Source organism: Cyprinus carpio, chromosome B1, assembly GCF_018340385.1.
Source record: "Cyprinus carpio isolate SPL01 chromosome B1, ASM1834038v1, whole genome shotgun sequence".
NCBI lineage: Eukaryota > Metazoa > Chordata > Actinopteri > Cypriniformes > Cyprinidae > Cyprinus > Cyprinus carpio.
The window spans coordinates 1,684,077-1,709,318 of record NC_056597.1 but is presented as its reverse complement, the minus strand read 5'-3'; the positions used below and the strand labels follow the sequence as shown (position 1 = coordinate 1,709,318).

The window sequence follows — 25,242 nt, the reverse complement described above, 5'->3', positions numbered from 1 at the left end:
TGATTTTAAATAATCGTGTTTGCTATAATTTAATGTGTCGCAGACACTGATTCATAATTGTATATAGAGCAGTGGTCGCATCAGTTTGTATAGTAACCATGATTCAGAGGTTTATATTAAAGTTGTTTAGCTTAAGAATATTTTGCATTTATGAAAAAAACACAAAAGAAAAGTTCTTAGATGAAAAAGATTTTTGCAAATTTTGACAAAATGTTAATTTAAAAAAAAAAAATCAAGTTGTTAGGATTTTATTTGTAACATTTCTGCCATTTGACTATTGAAGTAACTTTTTATTATATCATGCATACCATTGCAGGACTTGGTCCACTCTCATATTAGCTCACTGTTCATTTAGAAAGATCCGACTCAAAAGATTCACTGATCATACAGGCAGTGATTAGTCAAAATAAATTATTTAAAGAAATAAATTGCGGTCCTGGTTAGCCATCCACCAATGTCTTAACCCTCACCTGTTTAACTAACTAGTCAGAACTAGAAAAATAATGAAAAAGGTCATATTCATATTGCACACTATATACAGTAAAGTAATTCAATTATAAATCAATATCAGCTATAAAAAAAAAAAGAGTAAAGTTTTCATCAACAGAGGTCAAGGCACAGATCACAAAGCAAACATCTCTTTATTTTTTTCAACAGCTGTAAGCACCACATAGAAAAGAAAGAATAAAAGCCCAAATAAATAAAGAGATCAAGATTTTCAGTAAAATGTGACATGTGCATTGCTAGACAACAGTAGTCCAGTTTTTTATTTTTTATTTTTTTTATTTAGCATTTATACCATTTTAAGCTCAATGCTAATAGTGTCAGTGACTAGGAATGGTGCATGACAAGACAAATCATATACAAAACAAGCATGCAGGTGAATTTAGTCTCAGCAGTGTTGGGGAGGAAATTACAAGATAACAATGCTACAGAATACCATTTGAGGCTAGAAAAACCTCTGAAATATAACAGGAAAAACTTCTAATTTAGAAAAACATTCTTGTCCCTGACATATGAGACAACAGTATTTCTGTATTTAAGACTTTTAAAAATCATGATGTCACTGATGTACAATCTTCAAACCCATTTAAAACAGCCCCTCTCCATTCCTCCATTAGTTGGCTTTACTGCATGTTTCTGAGTTCCTGGTGAAGGTTCGAGGGCTAATATGGGCAATATAATCCGTCTGAAATCGAGAATTTGGTGTGCGTCGCCGTTTCCTTTCACCTTGTGTGGTGAAGAAGGCATCCTGGAAACGCATGCTGGATGCCGTGGACTGCAAAGCACACATATACAATTACAAACATATACAATACATTCAAAAGAAAACCATAGAATGTCAAATATTCCTTGAACAGTGATTAACATTGTATGAATTTAAAGAATGAAGCTCTCGTTTTAAAATCTTCCTGGTCTACTGACATTTGTTATGAGATGTTTAATCCAGAGAAAATTAAAAAATATCTTCTTTTGTGTTCCACAGACAGTCTTGATTATTTGGAATGATGTAAGAGTGAGCAAATGAGGACAGAGTTTTAATTTTTGGGTGAACTAGCCTTTTAAAGAAAACCTTTGACTTTTTTGGGCAGGTCTCATCCAGCATGTAAATGTCCTCTCTCTAAAACAATACCTTGAGAACTCACCAAACGACCTTTGACTTTTTTGGGCAGGTCTTCATCCAGCGTGTAAATGTCCTCTCTCTTCGCCAATACCTGGGACCCATCTTCAAATTCAACCTACAGTACAAACAAGAACACAGGACAAACCATAAACAGTTATTACGGTAGCAGTAATGCAGCAGTACTGGAGAGAATATGACTATGAGTGTGTGTACCTGATACATATATGAAGTATTAGAGCCAAGGTACTTGGCTCCATAAAAAAGTCCATCAGGCCACTTCACCTGAACAGCCTCCCCCACTTCAGGAGGCCCAAGCTGGGCACAATCTCTGCTCTGCAGGGCAAAAAGAGAACAGATTTCACACTGATGTCAGGAGGCCAAACTAAAAACATTATGCTTATATTGTATGTACAAAACAAAGACAAAAAAAAAAATTCAAGCAATTCACTTTAAAAATAAAAATAAGACAACTTAAACAAACTAAGCATACAGTCCCGGCGCCAGGACACACGGCCAGGGGAGGCATGAATAATTCTCAGGGGGTGGGGGTGATTATTCCAGCTGTCAAATGTGTTTAAGTTAATGTGTTTGTCGTTTAAAAAACTTTATAATGCTCATTAAGGGAATCCGTAAAAGTCAGTCACCGTTGAACTAGAAGAAGCTGAACAAACCAAATAGCTATTCTTCAAAACAATTTTTTTAAATAAAAAATAAAATGAACTTTTTAGTAACCTACACAAACATTTATGTGAATAAAACACATCATCAGATTTTAATTGAAAGGATTATTATTAAACTGATAATGAATGCCTAGTCGGACTCGGTCTGTCCCAGTTGGGCTCAGTCGCTGTTGGTAGTCGGCGGAAAAAGTCACAGTGTGGTGTCTAAAAATTATAATCTTAGAATTCAATAACCAGTCATTTTCACAAAGTTTTTTTAAAATGTTTAATATTTGCGATATTACATACAATAAAAACCTCAACTGTTCTTGTCTTTCTTTTAATTTGTAAGTTAACATGGCAAATTAAATGGTTTTAGACTATTCGTTTTTTTTTCTTCAGTCAAAGAAAGTATTGCCTAAATTACGTCAGTAATTTCTCTCATTTTAAAGATAACTGAGAATAATTTTTTCGATCTGCAGTCTAATAAAAGTAAGGCTATCTATAGACTAATTCCATTGTTTCTTTTAAACTTAAAATTTGTTATAAAGACAATTTAAATCAACTTCATAACAAATAGGCTATGCTATTCTTCATAACAAATTTTTTTAATAAAAAAATTCATGAAAAATCATTTATATATATATATATATATATATAACATATATACACACACATATATATACACACACACATATACATATATATATATGCTAATTAAAATGATATAAAATACGTTTGTGACAAATGGATGAGGAATTTATAGGGCCTTTCTCTGCAGCTCGGAATGAGATGTTGACAGCGCCATTAAATAGCATTAAGAGCATTAACGTTTGCTGTACTAATAAAATGAACGTTTAAATACACAAATAGCATTTTTAAATGACTTTTGTTTCTGAATAAATGGAGCAGTTATGTTTTATTCTGTTCTTACCAGTAACTGTCACAAAAAAGTAATACAGCCAATTATTGCTTGACTAAACATTTAAAAATAGCACTAGAAATCTACACGAGCAATAATTCCAAAAAAGAAAAAGACGCATCGAACTTAATGCAAAACAAAAATATTTAAGGCACATTAATGTGACATTTATTAGGAACACCAACATAGCAGGAAAGATAATGTTTTCTGTTATATTAAGCACAAACAAAGAACAGTAAAACAAACCTTTAACGTTTCAATAACTCAATAAAAGCACCGTTGTCGTTTTCCACAGTGTAGTCTTTTGGTGGGGCGGCAGCACGGGTAGAATACTGTGGTTTTTGTAAAATTATTATTTTTTTTTTTGGCTTGGCAGAATTTGATGAAGCGCCAGTCGTTAAGTGTGTTTTGTGGTGAACTGACTCAGTCATTAGGTTTGTGCTCCTCTCTGACTATCAAAGACTAGAATCTGCTCCAGTCGATGGAAACAGACTTTAAGTGTGGTGAGGTCAATCTTAGAATGTTTCAGCTAGTCGTGTAGTGTGCCCCCAGCTTTATACACCAGTGCATTTAACAAACTCACAAACATCAGTGAGTATTTAACAAATGTCTTTTTTGCTAGTAATTAACTTAAATGTAAGAAACCTAAAATAAATTTTATGTGGTTTGAAACACTGGATTGTATTGATATAAGCTATGAAAAGCTCTGAACGCATCTCTGGCTCAGCTTCAGACAAAGCGTGAAAACACGTTTGAATTTAGCAGTGAATGCTCTAAATACAATGGTGACCATCCACATGGAATGGTTAAAATTGACGTAGTTCAAGGGGGTGGAGGGTGTCAAACTGAATTTGAGGTGGCACAAATCAGATCAGAGGGGTGCCCCTCATTTGAAATTGCATTCGTTTAGACTGATTTCCGAGTTTAAAATCATATTCCGGGTGTGGAGGGGTGGGTCCTTCAGATCATTGCAGGGGAGCTTCAGAACGTCATGGTAGGGCTAAGCCCCCCACCCCCCCCTTGACGCCGGGGCTGAAGCATATACTGTATTTTTTATGCTCGCTGAAAACATGCCACAAGATATTCATTGGAACAACTAATGGCAAGCAGCATTAGAAACACTCACCACAATGTCTTCAGGGAATGTATCATTGCTGAATGAGCCATCATCAAACATAACCTCATAGAATGTTTGGGCCATGACCTGGGTAACACGGGAGCTGTAGTAACGAAGATTTTTGTGTTTGGAGATCACCGTCTGGCCCACTTCTAATTCACTTTTGCTAACTTTCACTCTCTGGGGGAGAAGAAAAAAATTCTTGATGATGGGCCAATTATGTGATATTTTCTCTGTCTGTTTTTTTAATTAATAAAAAAAAACTAAAGGCAATTCATATAGACAATGACATGAATATGCCTCTTCAAAGTTTTTAGATTTTTTTGAAAGTCAAAGTAGTTGTGAAAAGTAGTATAATTAGTTTGACATTTTTTTTTTTAATCATGTCTTTAAAGGTGCCATAGAATGCATTGATACAATATTTTAAATTGTAAATTGTAAATTCTCTGATATCTACATAGAAGGTATGTGGCTTAAAAATCTCCAGAAACGGTTTTACATGTCCATTTGCAACCCTAGGGTTTGTTCCTAGAATGAAATGGTCTGTTTTTACCTTATTTGGATGGGTCATGAATAATAATGTTGAGCTCTGCTCTTATTGGCTGTTTCACAGTGCGGCTCAATGTTAAGCTCTGCTCTGATTGGCTGTTTCACAGTGCGGCTCATTTCAGTAGCTCACACAGCAGGAATGAAACACGGAAAATATATATTTCAATACTGTCTCTCGCAGTTATATCATTGGGTAATTATACTGTATATAAGATGTGGGCATCAGGGATCTGCTATTAATATGCAAGGCATTGAAACTGCTTTCGAATGCATTTTACTTTCACTTTCGTGATTTGCAACCGCACATGCTCTGTGTAAACTACAGCGGCAGTACTTACCACACATTTTACATTACATTACATTTAGTCATTTAGCAGACGCTTTTATCCAAAGCGACTTACAAATGAGGACAATGGAAACGTTCCCGGTTACTTAACTGTAACCTTGTTCCCTGAGAAAGCGGAACAAGATGCTGCGCTGCTCAGCGCATTGGGAAACGTCTTGTTCGTGACCAGCTGTGAATAATGTGTGTAACACGTCGATAGAATTGACCCGGCGGTAATATAGCCTCGGTTGATGACGTCATCGGAGCGCGCCCGCAACACGGGGCTATAAATAGATAAGCCACAGGTGCATCAACAAGACATTTTGTCTGAAGAGCAGTCCTGGGACATATTTCAGTACGGCAACGCAGCGCAGCATCTCGTTCCGCTTTCTCAGGGAACAAGGTTACAGTTACGTAACCGGGAACGTTCCCTTTCGAAAGCTTCAGTCGATGCTGCGCTGCTCAGCGCATTGGGAACGAGAATACCCACGCCGCCGTGCTTGAAAATGTCTGGACCCCTAAGGTTGTGCAGGTGTGCTACCAAACCACAAGAAGGCCTCATACATTAGCTTGTGATGTTGACTCAAAGGACATGAGAGCCCGGAGTAGCATGGACATCCAAACTATAAAATCTTACGAATGTGTGCGGAGAGGACCAACCTGCCGCATCACAAACCTGTTGTAAGGGGGTACCCCTTGCTAAAGCACTAGAGGAGGCGACCCCCCTTGTGGAGTGAGCTCTAAGACCTATAGGCGAAGCTTGACCGCGCGCCTCATAAGCCAAAGCAATAGCATCCCTGACCCAGTGAGACATGGTCTGCCTGGTGGCAGCTGCTCCTCTGTTACCACCACCATAACAGACGAACAGTTGCTCCGACTTACACCACTGGCTAGTGCGGTGGACGTAAGTCTGAAGAGCACGGACTGGACACAGTCTATAAGATTTCTCCTGCTCGGGCAGAAGGCCTCTAGAATGACCGGATGTACAGCCGAAAACGGAACCTTAGGCAGGTAATCAGGATGAGGATGCAGAATCACTTTCACGCTCCCTGGGGCAAAGTCTAAGCATGATGGTGAGATAGACAGAGCCTGCATATCCCCAATTCTCTTCAAAAAGTTTATTGCCATGAGAAAAACCAATTTTAGAGTTAGAAATCTATCAGACGCTGACTCTAAAGGTTCAAAGGGGGTTTCAACCAGACCCTCGAAAACTATAGCTAAGTCCCAAGAAGGCATCTTGGATTTTTACTGTAGGCCTCAGTCGTCTGGCCCCACGAAGAAAGCGAGCGAGAGAGCAGAGGGTGTCTCCCGAGTGGCATCCCGTCAATCAAGGCGTGGCAAGCCGAAAGAGCGGCCACATAAACCTTAAGAGTAGCAGGGCATGTGCCTGTTGACAATTTCTCTTGCATGAAGTCCAGAACTGAAGCAATATGGCAGTTGACTGGATCTACATTGTGTACCACACACCACCTGTCAAAGACACCCCATTTACTGGCATAACTCTGTCTGGTGGAGGAAGCCCTAGCACTAAGAATGGTATCAATAACACCCGGCGAAAGCCCTGTGTTCCTCAGTTGGTACCCTTCAGGGGGCCAAACATGAAGATTCCACAGGTCTGGCCTGGGATGGAATATCGTGCCCCCTGCCTGAGACAGAAGGTCCCTCCTCTCCGGAATCGCCCATGGCGAGCCGTCGAGAGATATTATCTCCGAGAACCATACTCTGTTCGGCCAACGTGGCACTATCAGCAAGAGGCAAGACCCTTGTTGGCAAACTCTGGCTAGGACTCCCGGGAGCAGAGAAACTGGAGGAAACGCATACAGGCGAATTCTGGGCCATGTGTGCGCCATCGCATCCAGACCCAGGGGGGGCTGGGTGACTCAGAGAGAAGTAGAGGGGACATTGCGCTGTCTGATGGGAGGCGAAGAGGTCCACCTCTGCTTCGTAAAATTTTTCCCAAATCTGTTTCACTACCTCTGGGTGGAGTTTCCATTCCTCTGTCGGTAGTGTCTGTCTGGACAGTAAATCCGCTCCCACATTCAAACGCCCCGGAATGTAAACTGCCCTGAGTGACAGGAGCTTGTCCTGGGCCCAAAGAAAAATCTGCCTCGCTATCTTGTTCAGATTGCGTGAGCGCAGACCCCCCTGGTGATTTATATAAGAGACTGTTGCTGTGTTGTCCACCCGTACTAGGACATGACAGCCTCTCAAATGATGGAGGAAACATTTCAGAGCCAGAAATACGGCCATCAGCTCAAGGCAACTGATGTGCCAATCGAGCTGACGACCCCCCCATTCCCCTTGAGCTGGGTGGCCATCCAAGACTGCTCCCCAGCCCATCAGGGAGGCATCTGTCGTTAGCAGTCTGCGACGACACGGTGCCCCTAGAGTGGGACCCAAGGCAAGGAACCGGGGTCTGAGCCACAGAGATAGTGTACGAAGCCCGCGGCGCATCACTTTTATTTGCCTTTGAGGATTGGCTCTCCGATGAAATCCTCTGGCTTTTAGCCACAACTGAAACGGTCTCATGTGCAACAGCCACAAAGGAATCACCGTGGATGCTGAAGCCATGAAACCTAACATCTTTTAATACTGATGAACAGTGCGATCATGGCCTAGCCTGACCTTGCTCATGGTCTGCTGAATGGTCTCGATCTGAGCGGGAGACAGTTGTGCCCGCATCGTGATCGAATCCCAAACGATCCCAAGATAAGTCGTTCTCTGGGCCGGACAGGGAACACTCTTCTCGGTGTTGAGTCTCAACCCCAGAGAAACTAGATGAGCTAACACGATGTCCCTGTGTTGTAGCGCCATCTCTTGCGATTGTGCTAGTATCAGCCAATCGTCGATATAATTCAAAAATGCGAATGCCCTGGAGTCGTAATGGAGCCAGCGCTGCATCCATGCATTTTGTGTACGTGTGGGGTGATAAGGCTAGGCCGAAAGGAAGAACCCGGAACTGGTATGCTTCGCCCCCGAAAGCGAACCTCAGGAATTTCCTGTGTTGTGGCAAAATTTCTATATGAAAATATGCGTCCTTCAGATCGATCGTGATGAACCAATCGCGATGCCGAATTTGCGACACGACCGTCTTGACGGTTAACATCTTGAACTTGAGTGCTTTTACTGTACGGTTTAAGCCTCGAAGATCCAAGATTGGACGCACTCCCCCACCCTTTTTGGGAACCAGGAAGAATCTGCTCTAATAGCCCGACTCTCTCCTTGGAAGAGGAACATGTTCTATGGCCTCTTTGCCCAGAAGAGTTTGTAGCTCTTGAGACAGTACCTGCATCAGCTCCGGTTTCACGGAAGTGGAATAAATTGGATCCAGAATCCTATCCGTACTGTGCTCAACACCCACGCAGAAATGCCTGGCAGAAGTTTCCACGCTGCCACACTCTCTGAGAGTGGTACCAATTTCAATACTTCCTTTTGAGGGGATGTTAGATGTTCCGTGTCCTGAATGACGGCAGGAAACACTGGAACAAAGATGCGGGAAGTATACAGTTTGCTCCATGACTTCAACCAGCTCATCATGGAGGTCCTCGAAAAAGGGGAGAGACTGATGATGTCCCCAATCCCTACGAGGATTCTCTCTCTCCTACCACCTGACAGAAACCTATCCTCCAGCTTACTATGTTTGGGGGTCTCTTGTTCTCGCAGCCAGTCAAGCTGCAGCCTGTCCACCACGCGAGTAACCACCTCGAGCAGCTCCTCGACCAATTTCCTCTCGTGAGAGGAACGCTCAGAGGCGGGCTGCTCATGGCCCAAAGACCCAAGAGATATATCATCCTCCTCGTGAATCGAAGAAGCACCGAAGCGCGCTTCGAGATCACGAGAGAGGATGCGTGGATCTGGTGACACCGTAAGCGAAAGGGACGGGCCCGTACCGTCGCTCGCTCGTCACGCAGACCCGCACGAGAGCCCTCCGACGAAAAGGTGGGTGCGGTCTGAAAATAGTTCAGACGAGCACGAAGCATCTTCACTGAGAGCAGTTCTCAATGCTCGCTCTCGCCCGTCTCTAAAGCCAGAACCGAGTGCTTTTCCCCCAAACAAACAAAACAGTAATCATGTGTATCCAGCTCATACATAGGACGAGAGCATGGAGGAACACAACACTTACCGTTTTCGTTGGCTCATCCTACGAAGATCTGTAGCAGACAAAAAGAATCTTCCTGACGCACACATGCACAGAATGATCTGAAGACAAAAGACCGTTTGAGGCACCTGTGGCTTATCTATTTATAGCCCCGTGTTGTGGGCGCGCTCTGATGACGTCATCAACCGAGGCTATATTACCGCCGGGTCAATTCTATTGACGTGTTACACACATTATTCACAGCTGGTCACAAACAAGACGTTTCCCAATGCGGGTTACAGCTAAGTAACCGGGAACGTTCCTTCCAAAAAGGGATCAAAATCAACAAAAGAGCAATGATATGCAAGTGCTACACTATAACAAGTCTCAGTTAGCGTAACACAGTACACGTAGCAAGGATTTAAAAAAAATATATATATATATAATAAGAAAACAGATAGAAAAGATTAGAGCAAGCTAGTGTTAGAGGTCTTTTTGCTTTTGTTAATTGTATAATAAATGAATAGAAAACAAATCGAATACAAAAAGATTAGAAAGCTAGTGTTAGTTTTTTTTTTTAAAAAAAGAAAACAAGCAGCAAATGTATGCAAGTCTAAAAGGGACAAGTTTTTTTTTTCTTTTTCTTTTTTAAGAACAGAATTAGAATAGAGAGTCCTAGAGTAAGAGGGTCAAATAAAGATGGAAGAGATGTGTTTTTAGAGGATTCTTGAAGATGGCTAAGGACTCAGCGGATTGAGTTGGGCAGGTCATTCCACCAGGAGGGAACATTTAATTTAAAAGTCCAAGTGACTTTGTGCTTCTTTGTAATGGCACAATCAAGTGATGTTCACTTGCAGAACGCAAGCTTCTAGAGGGCACATAAGTCTGAAGTAATGAATTTAGGTAAAGGAGTGAAGAGCCAGTGATGGTTTTGTAGGCAAACATCATTGCCTTGAATTTTATGCGAGCAGCTATTGGTAGCCGGTGCAAATTGATAAACAGAGGTGTGACATGCAATTCTTTTTGGCTCATTAAAAATTAATCTTGCTGCCGCGTTCTGGATTAATTGTAAAGGTTTGATAGAACTAGTTGGAAGACCTGCAAGAGAGTCTCCACACCGCAGACTGAGGATAACTTCACAACGACTAATGGGAGTTGTGGCGCATGTTCCAAAAGAAAGGGCCTGATCTTCTTGATGTTGAATAAAGCAAATCTGCAGGACTGGGCAGTTTTAGCAATGTCTGAGAAAGTCAGCTGATCATCAGTCATAACTCCAAGGTTTCTCTGACTGTTATTGAAGGAGTAATGGTTGATGTGACTAACTGGATGGTGAAACTGAAATGTGAAATGCCATGTTTGCTGGAACCACAGGCAGTTCTGTCTTGGCAAGGTTGAGTTGAAGGTGATGGTCCTTCATCCAGTAAGAAATGTCTGTTAGAAAAGCTGAGATGCGAGCATCTATCATCGGATCATCAGGATGGAATGAGAGGTAGAGTTGAGTGTCATCAGCATAGCAGTGATAAGAAAAGCCATGTTTCTAATGGCAGAACCTAATGATGCCATGTAGACAGAGTGAAGTGGTCCAAGAATTGAGCCCTGAGGCACCCCAGTAGTTAGATGTTGCGACTTGGACACCTCACCTCTCCAAGATACTTTGAAGTACCTATCTGATAGGTAAGACTCAAACCACTGGAGTGCAGCTCCTGAGATGCCCTTTGCCAATATGGCTGACAGGAGGATCTGGTGGTTAACAGTGTCAAAAGCAGCGGACAGATCCAGCAAGATAACTATTGAAGATTCGGAATCTGATCTTGCCATTCTTAGGGCTTCAACAACTGAGAGCAAGGCAGTCTCGGTTGAATGTCCACTTCTGAAACCAGACAGGTTGCTGTCAAGGAGGTTGTTCTGTGTGAGAAAGGCAGAGGCTTGGTTGAACACAGCTCGTTCAAGTGTTTTTGCAATGAAGAAAAGAAGGGAAACAGTGAAAAAGTGGGTTTCTTAAGTAGTGGGGTTATACGAGCCTGTCTAAATGTTGAGGGAAAAACACCAGTGTGAAGGGATATGTTAATGATGTGAGTGAGTGCAGGTACAGCTGCAGGAGAAATGGCTTGAAGGAGATGAGATGGAATAGGATCAAGTGGACAAGTAGTAGGATGATTAGAAAGGATGAGTTTGGAGACTTCTGCCTCAGAGAGTGAAGAGAAGGATGTGAATGAGTGTATGTTTGCTGGTAAGATGTGCTTGACAAGTTGTGGTGTGGAAAATGTTTGAAGATGTTTTTAATTTTATAAATAAAAAACGTGGCAAAGTCGTCAGCTATTAGAGTTGATGCAGGAGGGGGAGGATTTTACAAGATCATCTTGAGGATTTTACAACATCTGATTTTACAAGATCAGATGCTTGTCAGTGGTGCTAAGGATCTGTAAATCATTCTCCATCAACCTCAGGCATCTCTCCTTACTCTGTTTATGTGTTAAGTGAAATCTTATGTACTGTAATGTAACAGGCTACCGTTTGCAAGCAGCTAACCATGTCCCTTTAGTGGCTCGTATTCATTTATTAGAATGTGCGTTATTTGTTTTCCGTGCCTTTCTGAATACAGACACCAACCCATCTCTGCACAACACATCCCCTGCACAGCCTGGAATATAACATTTATTTCCATGATCTGCCATTTTTGCTATTATCCTCGCTTGTTTCTTCACAATACCTGCAGACCTTCTAATGATTTGGCTGTGCAGGTTCGGCTGGCCGCTGGCATAGAACATGGGCGGGTATATGCAAATGTTGGGGGCATAACTATTAGTGATCCTGACTGTAACATCACAGTCTGTGTTATGTTCTGATTCGCCTATTTTTCAGTGGTCTTTTGCATGTATGAGATTTACATAAGGAGGAAACAATGGTGTTTGAGGCTCATGGTATGTCATTTCATTGTACAGAACTGTTGTTATTCAACTATGCCAAGGTAAATCCAGTTTTCCATTCTATGGCACCTTTAAAATGATATGGCTAACTATAATGCAAGTCAGTATGATGCATGACAAGACCACCATTAAACAGAAATGTATATCAAAGTCAGGATCCTGTAGAATCCCATGAATGTAGTGTATGTCAATGTCAGTAAGTGAATTTATTAGACGAGTATTTTAAAAAATCTATTCAGTCGGCGCCAATAGCCAACATACAGCACTGTTGCGCTACAGGCATCCCCAGTTCGAATCCTGACTCAAGGACCTTTCCCGATCCCGCCCCCTATCTCTCTCCCACTTGACTTCCTGTTAGTTCCGATCTGTCCATTCGTAATAAAAGCAAAAATGCCAAAAATAAATCTTAAAAAAATATATATATTCAATGTATATGGTATGGTGTTCTTGTTTTTAGTGTGCTGGTTAAACACAACCTATTAAAATATACTCACAGCACTGGAGCTCCGTGACTGGTGCCTGTGACAGGTGATGAAAACCACATACGGCCAATCATCAGGCTCCATGGGCACTCCAGCTGCGTGTGCACAAGTGACATGGAAAGAGGTTGGGCAACGACCACATGAGCACTGAATACATGCTCCGGACAGCTTCTTTATCCTGTTACGGCAATATATACACTTCTACAGAGAGAGAGAAAGAGAGAGAATGATAGAGTGCAAAGATGAAAACAAAAATGTCAATACTTTGTCTAAACATGGAAACAGCAGTATAGGCAACATTCATTTTAGTTTTAGTACTGCACTGGTAAGTCAAAAAACAGCTCTGAATAAATGTGTGCATTTTCTAACTCACCAGTTTATATCTCTGTACAGGTATGGCACTGATGTCAATAGGAGCTCTCTTCACCACATCAATGAAATTCACCTCAGGGAGACCCACAGCACACATCACATGGACCCATCTATAGCATGTAAAATGCATGAGACGCTTGATGCATTCACTAGCATCTAAGAACACTAGCCTGACCAAACTCTTATTTCTTTATTATTTGAAAAACCAGAGAATGTGTAAAAACATACTCAATCTTCTGCTCTGTTTTGTATTTAATACAATACTATATTAGTATTAATGGATCTGAATAATGGAGATTACCTGTCATCTGAGGTTCTTTTTAATGCACCTCCCCTCAGGTTACACAAACAGCATCCCTAGTATAGAACAGATACACACACACAAACAGAAACAAACAGTCATATTAAAAAAAAAAAGGCAAGCAAAATTGTAAGTAGACCATAAATGATAGCGATACGAAATCACTGAAATTATTACATACAGCTGCCAGGTCTCCGCTCACACATCGGTCACATGTCCACACTGGGCTGACTTCATGAGTGGCAACACCGTAGCAACCTGTGGACCAATCAAACCAAACCGTTACATTCTGTACTATGCCAAGCTATTCTTTTGTGTGTGTGTGTGTGTGTGTGTGTGTGTGTTTACTTAAGATGGTAATTATTAAATGTGCACAACAATTCATGAACACATATACCAAAGAATGCTTTATAAAAGATGTGAAATCATTACATTATTTGCAATCATTTTATTCTATTAAAAGCACAATTTTCAAACCCCTTTGGAACAAAATGTAATGGGAAATGCATGACACAAAAAAAATTTAATAATGTTTTCCTTCCACATTATACATCTAACATCAGTCTAAAATTGAGTGGAAAAAGATCACTCCGAGATTTTTAGATAATATTATACTGATCTGCTTTAGTACAATGGCAATATAAAAGACAATTACTTAATTTAGCAACAGCATGCTGCCTTTAATAATAATCAAAGTCAAATGTAAAAAAGTAAATGAATAATTAATAATTTTGTCTTATATTATAAATGAGTCTTCACACATGAAAATAATACTTTAAGTAAACATATTAAACTTATGTATTTAATACATTTTATACACTAGCATTTAAATATTTTGAGTCAGTAAGTTTTTTTAAATTAATACTTTTATTTAGCAAGCATATACTAAATTGATCAAAAGTGACAGTTAAGACTTTTACATAGTTACAGAGTATTTCTATTTTAAATAAATGCTGTTCTTTTAAACTTTCTATTCATCAAAGAATCCTAAAAAAATTAAAAAATAAATCATCACCACAAAAAGATTAAGAAGCACAACATTTTCAGCATTTATAATAAAATGTTTCTTGAGCACCAAATCATTATATTAGAATGATTTCTGAAGTATCATCTGACACTGAAAACTGAAGTAATGGCTGCTGAAAATTCACACACAAATTAAATGTAAAAATACATTCAAATAGAAAACAGTAATTTAAAACTATAATAATATTTCATAATATTACTACATTCATTATATTTGGGGATTTCTTTTATGTGTTAGGTTTGTTGTGGAATGATCTCCGGGACGTACTGGCATGAACTTGAACACAGCAACTATTACAGGCCACAAGAGGACTGGATCCATCCTCCTCCAGCAGTGTGTTCAAGGGACATGGGCCCTCCTGGTACGCAAAGCATATTTCAGGAATCAGAGGTCGTGATCTCAAGCCCACCTCCTTTGAACATGACCCCTGAGACTCTGTGGCAGCACTCAAGACATCGTGCCTTCTCTCCTCTAAATTATCAGGCTGTGAGAGCAAAAAAAAAGAGATTGAAATATCTGTGTGATGCAAAGCACAAATACACAAATCAGTACATAGTATCGCTATACAAAAGTTACCTGATAGTATGGCATGAAAAGGGTGCAGACAGCACAGTGTGGAGAGGTTTTAGCTGCAGTTGTGTTGTACTCTCGTTCATACTGAAAATTAGCTTTTCTGTGTTGCCACAGATGCGCTAAAGGCTTTGCCCATTCCTCAGTTTCTGGCTCCTCTTCTTTAGTTACACAGTCCTCTAAAGTCTCTGAGACACACATACAAATAAATATTTACTCCAAGGCTGTCAATTTAACATGTTAATTTAGTATAATTAATTATATAACTTCACACAGCTTCTTAAAAGTATACATGTGTGCATGATATGTAAGTCTGCACATATACATAGATGAAAAATTAAAAATACTATAGACAGAATGCAACAATGTAGTATTAGTGCAATTTTGTCTAATGACAGCATGTGGTAAAGATAAATATTCAGGAGTCAGGAAAGATTTGTAATGTAATAAAACATAATATGTTATTAATAAAAGTACTAATACAACAACTGTTCAAATTTCTATTGTTTGTTTCTCATAATATGAAATGAAAGTGATTAAACATTCACCATCATCGCTGGCAGCCTGCTGTTTCACAGCACTTGGCACTGCTCTTGCAGTGGGTTTTCTAAGGGGGTGACGCCAACTCTTGGCTGTCTTCTTAACAGTTTGCGTGTGATACTGTGAGAACAAAAAAAAAGAGAAAGAGGCAAAGAGTAGATCAGTGAGAAAGAGACACTTTCCAAAAAATATAAAATACTGTGCTACCTTTATTGTACATGTGTGTATATAGTATGTGCAAATTTATTCATGCTTTGACACGGGTTACAAGGTGTTAAGACGTGAAAAGCAACGAAGTGAGTGAGTGGTCTGATTTATGTGTACAGACATAATTTCACTGGATTCACAGCAGGTGTAAATTTATATAAAAACTTGTGGTCAGTAAGATTTTAATACTTTTAGTTAACATTTTTATTCAGCAAGGATGCATTAAAGTCACAGTAAAGACTCACAGTAAAGATATATATAAAACAAATAATAAAACATACATAAAAATATCTAAAATCTCTAAATACATATAAAAATAATAATAATAATTAATAATAATAATAAATCAATTAAAAACCCCACCAGTGTCTGTACTTCTCATTTGTATGCAAAATTTAGTTTAGGTTTAGTTAAGTTAAGGTAATCTAAAAGAGAAAATGACATGGCAAAACAAAATCCAATCAGAGCACATATATACAAAACAAATAATAAAATATACATTAAAAAATATCTTAAATCTCTAAATATAAAAAAAAATAAATTAATTTAAAAAAGAATTAAATTAAAACCCCCACCAGTGTCTGCGCTTCTCATTTGTATGCAAAATTTAGTTTAGGTTTAGTTCATCGAAAAGAGAAAATGACAACGCAAAACAAAATCCAATCAGAGCACATCTGTTATTAAACATGCAGATAAAACTTTTGCCCATTGAGATTTTACTGTGAGCAGGTTCATCCTGTAAGTTATGATTAAAGTTGAAACCAAGCAATCAGCAAAATGTCTTTGTCACCACAGTCACTGTTTGTTAGGTCAGAATCTAAGAACTATGTTGTAGAGAGGACGCATTTCTTGTCATTGTATAGCACCAGAACTCACTGTACAGACTTCCCCTGGCTCCAGACCCGTTTCCACATACTCAGGGTCACTCATGGCGTTCTCCTCACTGGATTCACTGCTGCTGTCAGCACCTTTATCTCCTGATTCACACCAATCAGACTCGCTCACAGACCCATCATGCTCTGACTTTGCACCTCCGTAATACTCGTGACCTTTAAACTCTTCCTCATGAGGTTCCTGAGAGCCTGCCTGCTCACTGAGCACACAAGCTTCAGCTGGTTCCAACCCCATGTTCTGCTGCTTCAGATCAAGATGTGCGTTTGGAGCCATGTCTGCACCAGAGCACTGCATGGGAATGGGCTCCAGGTTGGTCCAAGTCTGAGTGCTTGGTGAAGAGTTTGGAGAATCAGGGAACTTTTTTTGTTGGCACCCTGATTTGGACCACATGGTGTAGTGCAGCGAGTCATGGGCATAATCTGTAAGACTGCTCACACCTGTGGTAAGACCAACTACCAGCTCAGGCTGCAAGCTCTCAATGAGCACTGCGGGATTCTTTGAGCTGAGGTTTTTCCAAATGGTGAAGGGTTTGGATGCCATGTTGGTGCCACTGGCCATTTCAGAGTCATGGGTGTCCATTAAACCCACATCTGCTATGGTAGAACATTGTAAAATACTCTGAGTAGTGATTTTAAACTGTGAAATGGACTCATTTTCAGTGTTCCTGACTGCGGATGGGACGTGTTCATATCCTTCCTGTTTGGATTCCTCTGGTGGCCCCCATTGTGGAACCAAGGAAGGAGATGCTGTTTTTGCTCTAAAGGTGTCTGAGATTGAGTTTTGTGATTGGCTTACACCTTCCTGGAGTGCAACAAAGGGCCAATCGGGACAAGGTCTTTCAGAACAAGTATCCACATCATGTGTTATAACAGGAGGCGAGTGTGATCTTTCCAGATGGAGAACAGGTGCATTAATGTTAGGACTGTGAGGTCTGTGATTTGTGGTGTCGGGTCGGACAGCGAGAGTCAGCGAGGGCATTTCAGGTGCGAGAGATTGAGGATTGACTCTCTCTTCTATGAGCTCGGGCATTAGAAGAGGCATTTCACAAAACGAAGCATTCTGGATTTCAGCGTTTGTTCTGTTTTCTGAGGTTTCCAAACCCTGAAGAGCAGAGTCTAGACGGATCAAGCTTTGCTCTTTGTAAAGTGCTGATGTGCCGTAATCGATGCTGCTCTCAGACAAGATATCGGCAACCGTCTCTTCTGTTTCAATTTTAGCTTGTTGGGAATCAGTTTCTGAAAATAAAACAGCACCAGTGGAATTAAGTCTCAGTGAATGGGTCACAGGAATAGAAGGAGCACTTGTCACTGAGACAGGTTCACAGTTTAATGCTTGATTAGGACTTTCAGCAGTTTTTTCTGAGTTCAGAGTCACATCCACAGTGACGCTGCGGTCTGAGGCTGATTCAGGTCCAGGCTGTACAGTGGAGTTTGAGTTTGTGGATACTCGACCTTCACTGAAAATTAAAGACGTCTGGGAGCTGGTGTGACCTAGATCGGGGTCACTCTGCCTGGATGTGGGGGTGAGTGGAGGGGTCGAGAGTTGCTCAGAGGAATCATCTTTGACTTGTCTGGTGGAGTGGGCCAGCAAGTCATTCTCCACTCTTGTTACTTTCACAACGCACATTTGTCGACATGGACCAGTGAGCCCTAAAAAAAGTCAAAACAATAAAACAGAGACATAAACAGACACGTACTTATAGCATACACTGCTGTTCCAAAGTCTGGGAATTTTAATGCTTATGCTTACTAAGGATACATAATCAAAACTACTGTTAAAAACAGTAATATTGTGAAATATTATTACAATTTAAAATAACAGTTTCCTATGTAATATACTTTTCAATGTTATTCATTCCAGTGATGGCAAAGCTGAATTTTTAACAGCATTAAACCATTCCATTATGCCAAAACATTTCTTATTATTGTCACTGTTGAAAACATTTGTGCTGCTGCTTAATATCTTTGTGGAATCAGTGGATTGATATTTTGTGGATGCATTTTTCAGGATTCTTCCTTGAATATAAAGTTTAAAAGAACAGCATGTATTTGAAATATAAATCTTTTGTAAAATTAAACATGTCACTTCTGATAAATTGGTAACACTTTACAATAAGGTGTCATTCGTTAATTAACATGAACCAACAATGAACACTACATATTACATTCTTTATTAATCTTTGTTAATGTGAGTTAATAAAAATACAGTCGAACATTCATTGTCTGTTCATGTTAGTTCACTGTGCATTAACTAATGTTAACAAACAAAACTTATTATTTTAATAATGCATGAAATGTTTAATGTTAGCGATCAATTTCATCTATTTATTCTAAATGTTTCTATTATTTTCTGCATTTAATCTATTTATTAATCTATTTAGTCACTGCAAAATAAATAATTATTTTCCTTAAAAAAAATATCATACTGATCCCAACGTTAGAGTGCATTTAATTTTCATTTATTCATATAATTTTTTTTGTCATTTTGGAATTTTTCTGACAGGACAGTCAAAAAATTATACCATACCATAGACCACAAGTTTTCAATTGGATTTGACAAAAATTCTATGTTGTGATGAACTAGGACTTACTTTAAACAAAATGCCGTCTTATACTGATACACAAACGATGTCTGTCCTAAATGTGAGTGTGTTATCAGATCACATCAGATTATATTTGAAAATTAATAGCACACAAAATAAATATGAAAATGCATTTACATTTATTTCTGAATAAGAGAACAACTGCAAATGGCTCAGCAGTAGCTTGGGGAATTTATTAAAGGAGGAAATGTATTGTGATTGAAGAATGTATTGTGAGCTTACACAAATAATGCCAATTCCAGCTTTTTTCACCTGAGTACTGGTGTTTCACTGAGTCTTCATTATCCTCGTTTTTCGATGTTAAAGCTGCTCCTCTACTCCTGCGACCACCCCCCTTCACTGGTGCAGAGTCCACAGTCTTCAGTCGTTTGGAGCATGTACGTGAATAATGGAAACTGTTGATACAAAAGATGAATCATCCACTATCCAAGACTGTGAACTGAACCTGCTAGCAAACAGCATTTTTGTTTCAAATAATATCTATAGTGATTGACCTCTGAATGAAAGATGTTTTTAAAAAATGCTAATTTGGATATTTGGCATCATATAGCTCTATGTTTCTACCTATAATGCTCAGGTCTGATCATTTTTGTAAAGAATTTTTAATAGTTTGCTCAAGTACTCAAACTCATACTTACTTTTAATTTCTTTCAATTTACAAAAATGATTTCTAATATTTTAGTTAACAATAACTATACTAAAGCAGAGGGAAGAGTGGAAGAGTCTTAAGCAGACTTATAACTCAAGTTGCTCAGCAAATGTCTCTTCAAACTATTGTTCTGAAAGCAGTTGTTCTGAAAAGGGAAGCTGACTATAGAAGGTATACCTTGTTGAAACCCTGCTAATACCTTGAGGTGGACGGTGCTTTCCTGCGACGCCTCTGAAGCCAGCTCTGCAGCTCCGGTGTGGTGCTAGGTGTGGCCAAGGTGTGATCCAATGGACATGAGTCTTTGCCTTGTGTCCAAGCCTGATAGCGATCTGGCTGGAATCGTCTGACAAATGGATCCATAGAGATCTTCACCATGTCCTTACTGCATGTACACTGCAAGAGGACAGGTTTTTTTTTTTTATAAAAAAAAGAGCATCAAATGTTCACCAGTTGCAGATGAAGGTAACATGAAGGTGCCAGATTTACATCAGCAACAGCTGTTATTAAGTGCTTCTCAATACCTGCGTAGCAACTTTTCCATAATTGATCCACCGGATACTGGCGAAATTGGTAGATTCAGCACAGTTGAAGCCGTGGTTAAAGCCAGCATGGTAACCATAGGGAAACGTGATCATAAACTCCCCCGCTTCCTGTGTTATCTGTAATAATATATCAGTGTATTGTGAATACACACTAGGAGAAAGGAGACACCACAACATTATTCTTAAAACTAAAATAGTTTTAAAAGACTGTGGATTGCCTTATCAAATGGTATGCTGTATTTCTTTAGTACAGAGGGGGATATCAGTGTCATCTTGTGTCTCAGGAACGCCTCACAGCTTTTAAAACTGTTAGGAAAGAAACCTAAAGACAAAGACACATTTATCACACCCAGCACAACACAAAATAAATAATTATATCTCGGTTAGCTAGATACATCCATATACCCTTTTGTCTGGACATGTCCTGTCCAGGATATCTAAATAGCCTAACATGTCTAGGTTTATGATTTGTTTTGCTATTGTTGTGCTCTCTACTGTGTGCTTATTTGCATTGCTTTGACTGTTTTCTGTAGACCCCACCTTCTTGCACAGCATGACTGGTTGATCATGTACAATGCCTGCATGCTTTTGGTCAAACTAATTTTGAGTTGTTACTTTCAGGAAGTATGAAAACAATAGGAGAACAAAATCAAAACCTGGACATTTTACTGTATGCAAGTATCTATCTTTAGCAAGTATGCAATGCAATGCAATGCAATGCAATGGAATGCAAAGAAATGCAATGCAATGCAATGCAAAGAAATGCAAAGAAATACAATGCAATGCAATAAAATATATATATATATATATATATATATATATATATATATATATATATATATATATATATATATATATATATATATGAAGAGTTCAGATCCAAAAGCCTCCAAGTGCAGTCTGAAATTTTCTTCTAAAATTAGCTTCTTTTTTTTTTTTTATCAGGCTCCTATATTTATGTTCAGTTATTTCACTTTAATTGCATAGAAAATAACCTATACTTGCCATTTATTATTTATTTATTAAAATTACTAAACTTAAACAAAGGAGCCTGATAAAAATGCTCATTTTAGTTAATAATATTAGATGGCACTTAGATGCTTTTGCATCTGAACTCTTCATTTATGTATATTTCATGTATTTCATATAACGTCAATATACTGCACACTCTTTTAAAAAACTACTTTATAATTTTACATTAAAATTTTTACCTATGGCAAGACGTTCCAATCTCTTCCCATGTTCTGGAGGGATGGCATACCTGTGAAATTGGTATTTATTTATTTATTTATTTTAAATGGCAGAATTACAGGTTCTCTGAGGTAGATGAAGAAAGAAGTTCAAATAGATCTATGCATACTCAAGAAACACAGAAAACCACAGTGAGTCCTACCAGGATTTGGGCTCCCCAAAGTGCAGGTAGTTGATGCTATAGAGGTCCATGTCCTCCGTGTGCCAGGAGAAGCTGGTTTTCCACATTCCAAAGTACAGATAGGGTGTGTTTACACCCTGAATGGACACTCCACAATCCTCTTCAATCACATCCAAGATTGAGTTCAGGTGCCCGATGTTCCACTCTTCAATGTCCTGAGATAAGAGTGGCAAACATTATCTCAACTATTACCTGCTTACCAGTTCACAGCACAATAAAGAAAGTACCATGGCACTACCAAGATGTTTTTGATTCTTATATATTTCCCCTCATTATTTCACAAACGGTTAATGAATATTTTTTGTGTTTTATTTTTATCATAATTATCTTAAAATATCATGTAAAGACAAAGTCATTCATAACACACATGGCATTCACATTCCATTTGAGGAACGTTACGCTGGACATTCAGAGCACAAGAGCTGTGCTCCACCTGCATCCTCACCTCATCATAGAGTGTGCCGCTCACATCAGCACCATAGATGGGCGAGACGAATGTCAGATTCTTCCAGTACTTCCTCTCCAGGTCTTCATAGTTCAGGTAGCGAGGTGTGCAGTACCTGAGTAGGTAAATCACACATCTCCAGATGGCCTTAACGAATATAGGTTAATCCATCATTTAAAGGAATCTTATTACAGAGTGCAATAGAAGTCCAGCATATAACAATGCATAAAAGAACTATGTAAAGGAACCAAAGCAGAGGTGTTTGTAAACTGCATGGCATTGTATGAAATTGTATTTTAAACAAAAATATTCCAATAATACTTTCCAAAATTATTTTTGTTTAGATATTGTTTAATATATGGAGTGGTTTTTTTTTTTTTTTTTTTTTTTTAATTTAGTAAACACATCTGCTACCGTTTATGCACTGCTTTGCTTTTTTGGAAATATTAAATAATAACCTAGACTGTAGGTTATGGCTGAATACTGTATAAAGAAATGGAAAGAATGTGAATGCAATCCACAGAATATTATTGCATGCACATACTGTGTTTAAATATAGTTAGAGTAGAATAACAGTTGTCACTTACATGTCACTGTTGGCCAGTCTGCGGAATTCTTGCACAGTGAGCGGTTTCTTCTGGATGTTGTATTGTGTGAAGAGTCCTGACTGGCCAGCAACCATCTGCTGAATAGGTGCTTGAATAACGAAATCATCGATATCATCATAACTGCGACGTGGCTTCCAGCCCTTGGGTGGAATAACCTGTGGAAATAATTAAGATCTGCTTTAAGAAATAGGAAGCCACTATTTTTGCTCCGAGAGAGAGAGTGTGTACATATATATATATATATATAAATAAATAAATAAAAAAATCATGGTATATTATCTTTTTGTATATTACCTTTATTTCTATTAAAGTTATTACAGTATTAAAGTTAAAGGATTACACAATATTATCATATTACTATCTTACTATTATTAAAATTATTATTATATTTTATATTAGAGTTGTGATCTTGTGAATATAAATAAATAATAATAATTAAAAATAAAAAGCCCATCACTCTTTTGAGCTGTCCTCACTGACCGAAAGTAAAACGAACATACAAAGCTATATTGTGCATTTAGATTTTATATTTTAGTCTGTTGTTATTATTATATGTACAATACACATTTTACTATCAATCACATGCATAGACATACCAACCTTGGCCAGTCCAGCACGATGAGCTCCCTGAGACTCCATATAAACCAGGTACTGGTTGAAGTCCTTAAACTCCTCCATGGTAGGTCTGAAGGTCATGATCTTACAGGCAGGGTTAGCCGGGGCACTTGCCCCAACACCTGCCATCCTGACCTCTCCCTGCTGCCTCCCAGAGGCTCTACCTGCAGAGCATACTGTGTGCAATTATACTTCCCCATTCACAATCATGATTACACAACAAAACATGCTGTGATTAACACAGTTTGAGTTACAAAAGTCCAACAGCTTCTTCTTGCATGCATTTGACTGACCGTATAGCCATAGTAATTTAGCATAATGATTTGGGTCCTGTACAGACAAATCACCAACTAGGGTTTCATCATTGCGATCACTGACAATCAAACCTACAGATATAATCAAACAGTGTGTTTACTTACATCATTGTAAATTATAAAGCAATTTGCCATAAATCTATATTTATAAGTGAAGTCAGTACTAATGCTCGTAATTCATTATTAAAGCACAATGCAGCAAGCCACAAAAGTGTCATTTACAAGCGTCTATTTGCATGAGCTTTTAATGCAGGCCCACTCCCATGATCTGCTGATAAAACAATGATATATATGGCAGGCTAGATATAGGCGAAATACCTACATAAAAACATATCGCATGAGTGTAAACTGCCTGCGGTATGATTTTATCGTTTAAACTATACTGTTTACTGTACTCAGATAGGTTTATTTACAGTTAGCTCATTAGCTGCTAGAGTGACCATATTAAATGTCCACTTCTTTTAGTCTCGTTGTCAAAGTGCTTCTCTGAGCCCATAATAGCAAGATGAAGCTGTTCCTGTGCGCATAAGACATCCGTTCTCTGTCATGTGTATTGATTAGAAATACCTCCGTGTAGTGTGTTCGTGGGCACGCAGTCCAGTCCCTTTAAACACCCAGCTGTTCTACTTCATGACAGCGCTCTGCTCTCACACGATTTCATTTCTGCTTCTCTTCATCTCGCTCTGGGCTTAAGGGAGCGCAGCGCCATCTGGTTGACTGTATGTTATACAAATGCATTGCAAAACAATGCAATTCAATACAACTTTATTAATCTCAGAGGGGGAGTTTAGTTTTTGGCATTTAAAAAGATGAAATCAGACGCAGCACATGTATAGTCAAGAATGTTTGCCTTAAAAATGTGCGTTGTCTTAAATAAAATAGTTAAGAATAATTAATGTCTTTTTTATTATTTTTTTTACATTGAATAAATGAAAAATGAAAGTTTTAAGGGTATGAATTGGCTAAATGACAAATTTGTTTATTTAATAAATACATTCTTCACAGATTAAATAGGTAAAATATATTTTTTCAACGTGACGTCACACCCTTATAGGAACGCCCACCTGGAGGGCAAAACACTGAACCATTGAGCGGATTGCGTTCATATTCCGGCCTCATCTGCTTGCCTATGTAAACTATGCATCATTAATATAGATAATATTACTGTTTTAAATATATTAAGGCACCTTACGTGTTTTTACAACGTTTTGTCGCACTGTTTAATGATTAAAATATTGCCGCGGGTGATTATATTAATTGCAAATGGCCAAAACTTGCATTTTCTTCACATACCTTTGTTTTATTCTTTTGAGAGGTGATCTAAATATTTGCGGCTGTGAAACAGATGGAAAATTGACAGGTTTGTCCTGCAGTTCTATGGATGTTTGGCCCTCCAGGACTTCGAGCCGGTCACGTGACTGAAAGCTATGACTAGACATCA

The 25,242-nt window shown here is 38.8% G+C and overlaps 1 protein-coding gene across 5 annotated transcripts; it reads right to left on the bottom strand.

Annotated features, from left to right (window-relative positions):
- Positions 1-622: 622 nt before the first annotated feature.
- kdm4c (lysine (K)-specific demethylase 4C) lies at positions 623-24,518 on the bottom strand. Of its 5 annotated transcripts, none has more exons than XM_042716167.1 (22): positions 24,369-24,518; positions 23,473-23,651; positions 22,852-23,027; positions 22,265-22,379; positions 21,781-21,974; positions 21,599-21,648; positions 20,606-20,709; positions 20,367-20,504; positions 20,045-20,238; positions 19,449-19,591; positions 16,577-18,243; positions 15,502-15,613; positions 14,960-15,141; positions 14,651-14,867; positions 13,538-13,614; positions 13,357-13,412; positions 13,057-13,165; positions 12,696-12,884; positions 4,332-4,502; positions 1,838-1,957; positions 1,647-1,739; positions 623-1,279 (listed from the first exon to the last, which is right to left on the bottom strand). In XM_042716167.1, exons 2-22 carry the CDS (start codon positions 23,614-23,616, stop codon positions 1,118-1,120), a joined length of 4,413 nt encoding a protein of 1,470 aa, XP_042572101.1. In that variant the 5' UTR covers positions 23,617-23,651; positions 24,369-24,518; the 3' UTR covers positions 623-1,117. The 5 variants fall into 5 exon arrangements, with proteins under 5 accessions (XP_042572101.1, XP_042572102.1, XP_042572104.1 ...); XM_042716168.1 differs by having other exon boundaries at positions 23,473-23,663; positions 24,369-24,507; XM_042716170.1 differs by lacking the exon at positions 24,369-24,518 and adding an exon at positions 23,781-24,352.
- Positions 24,519-25,242: the final 724 nt, after the last annotated feature.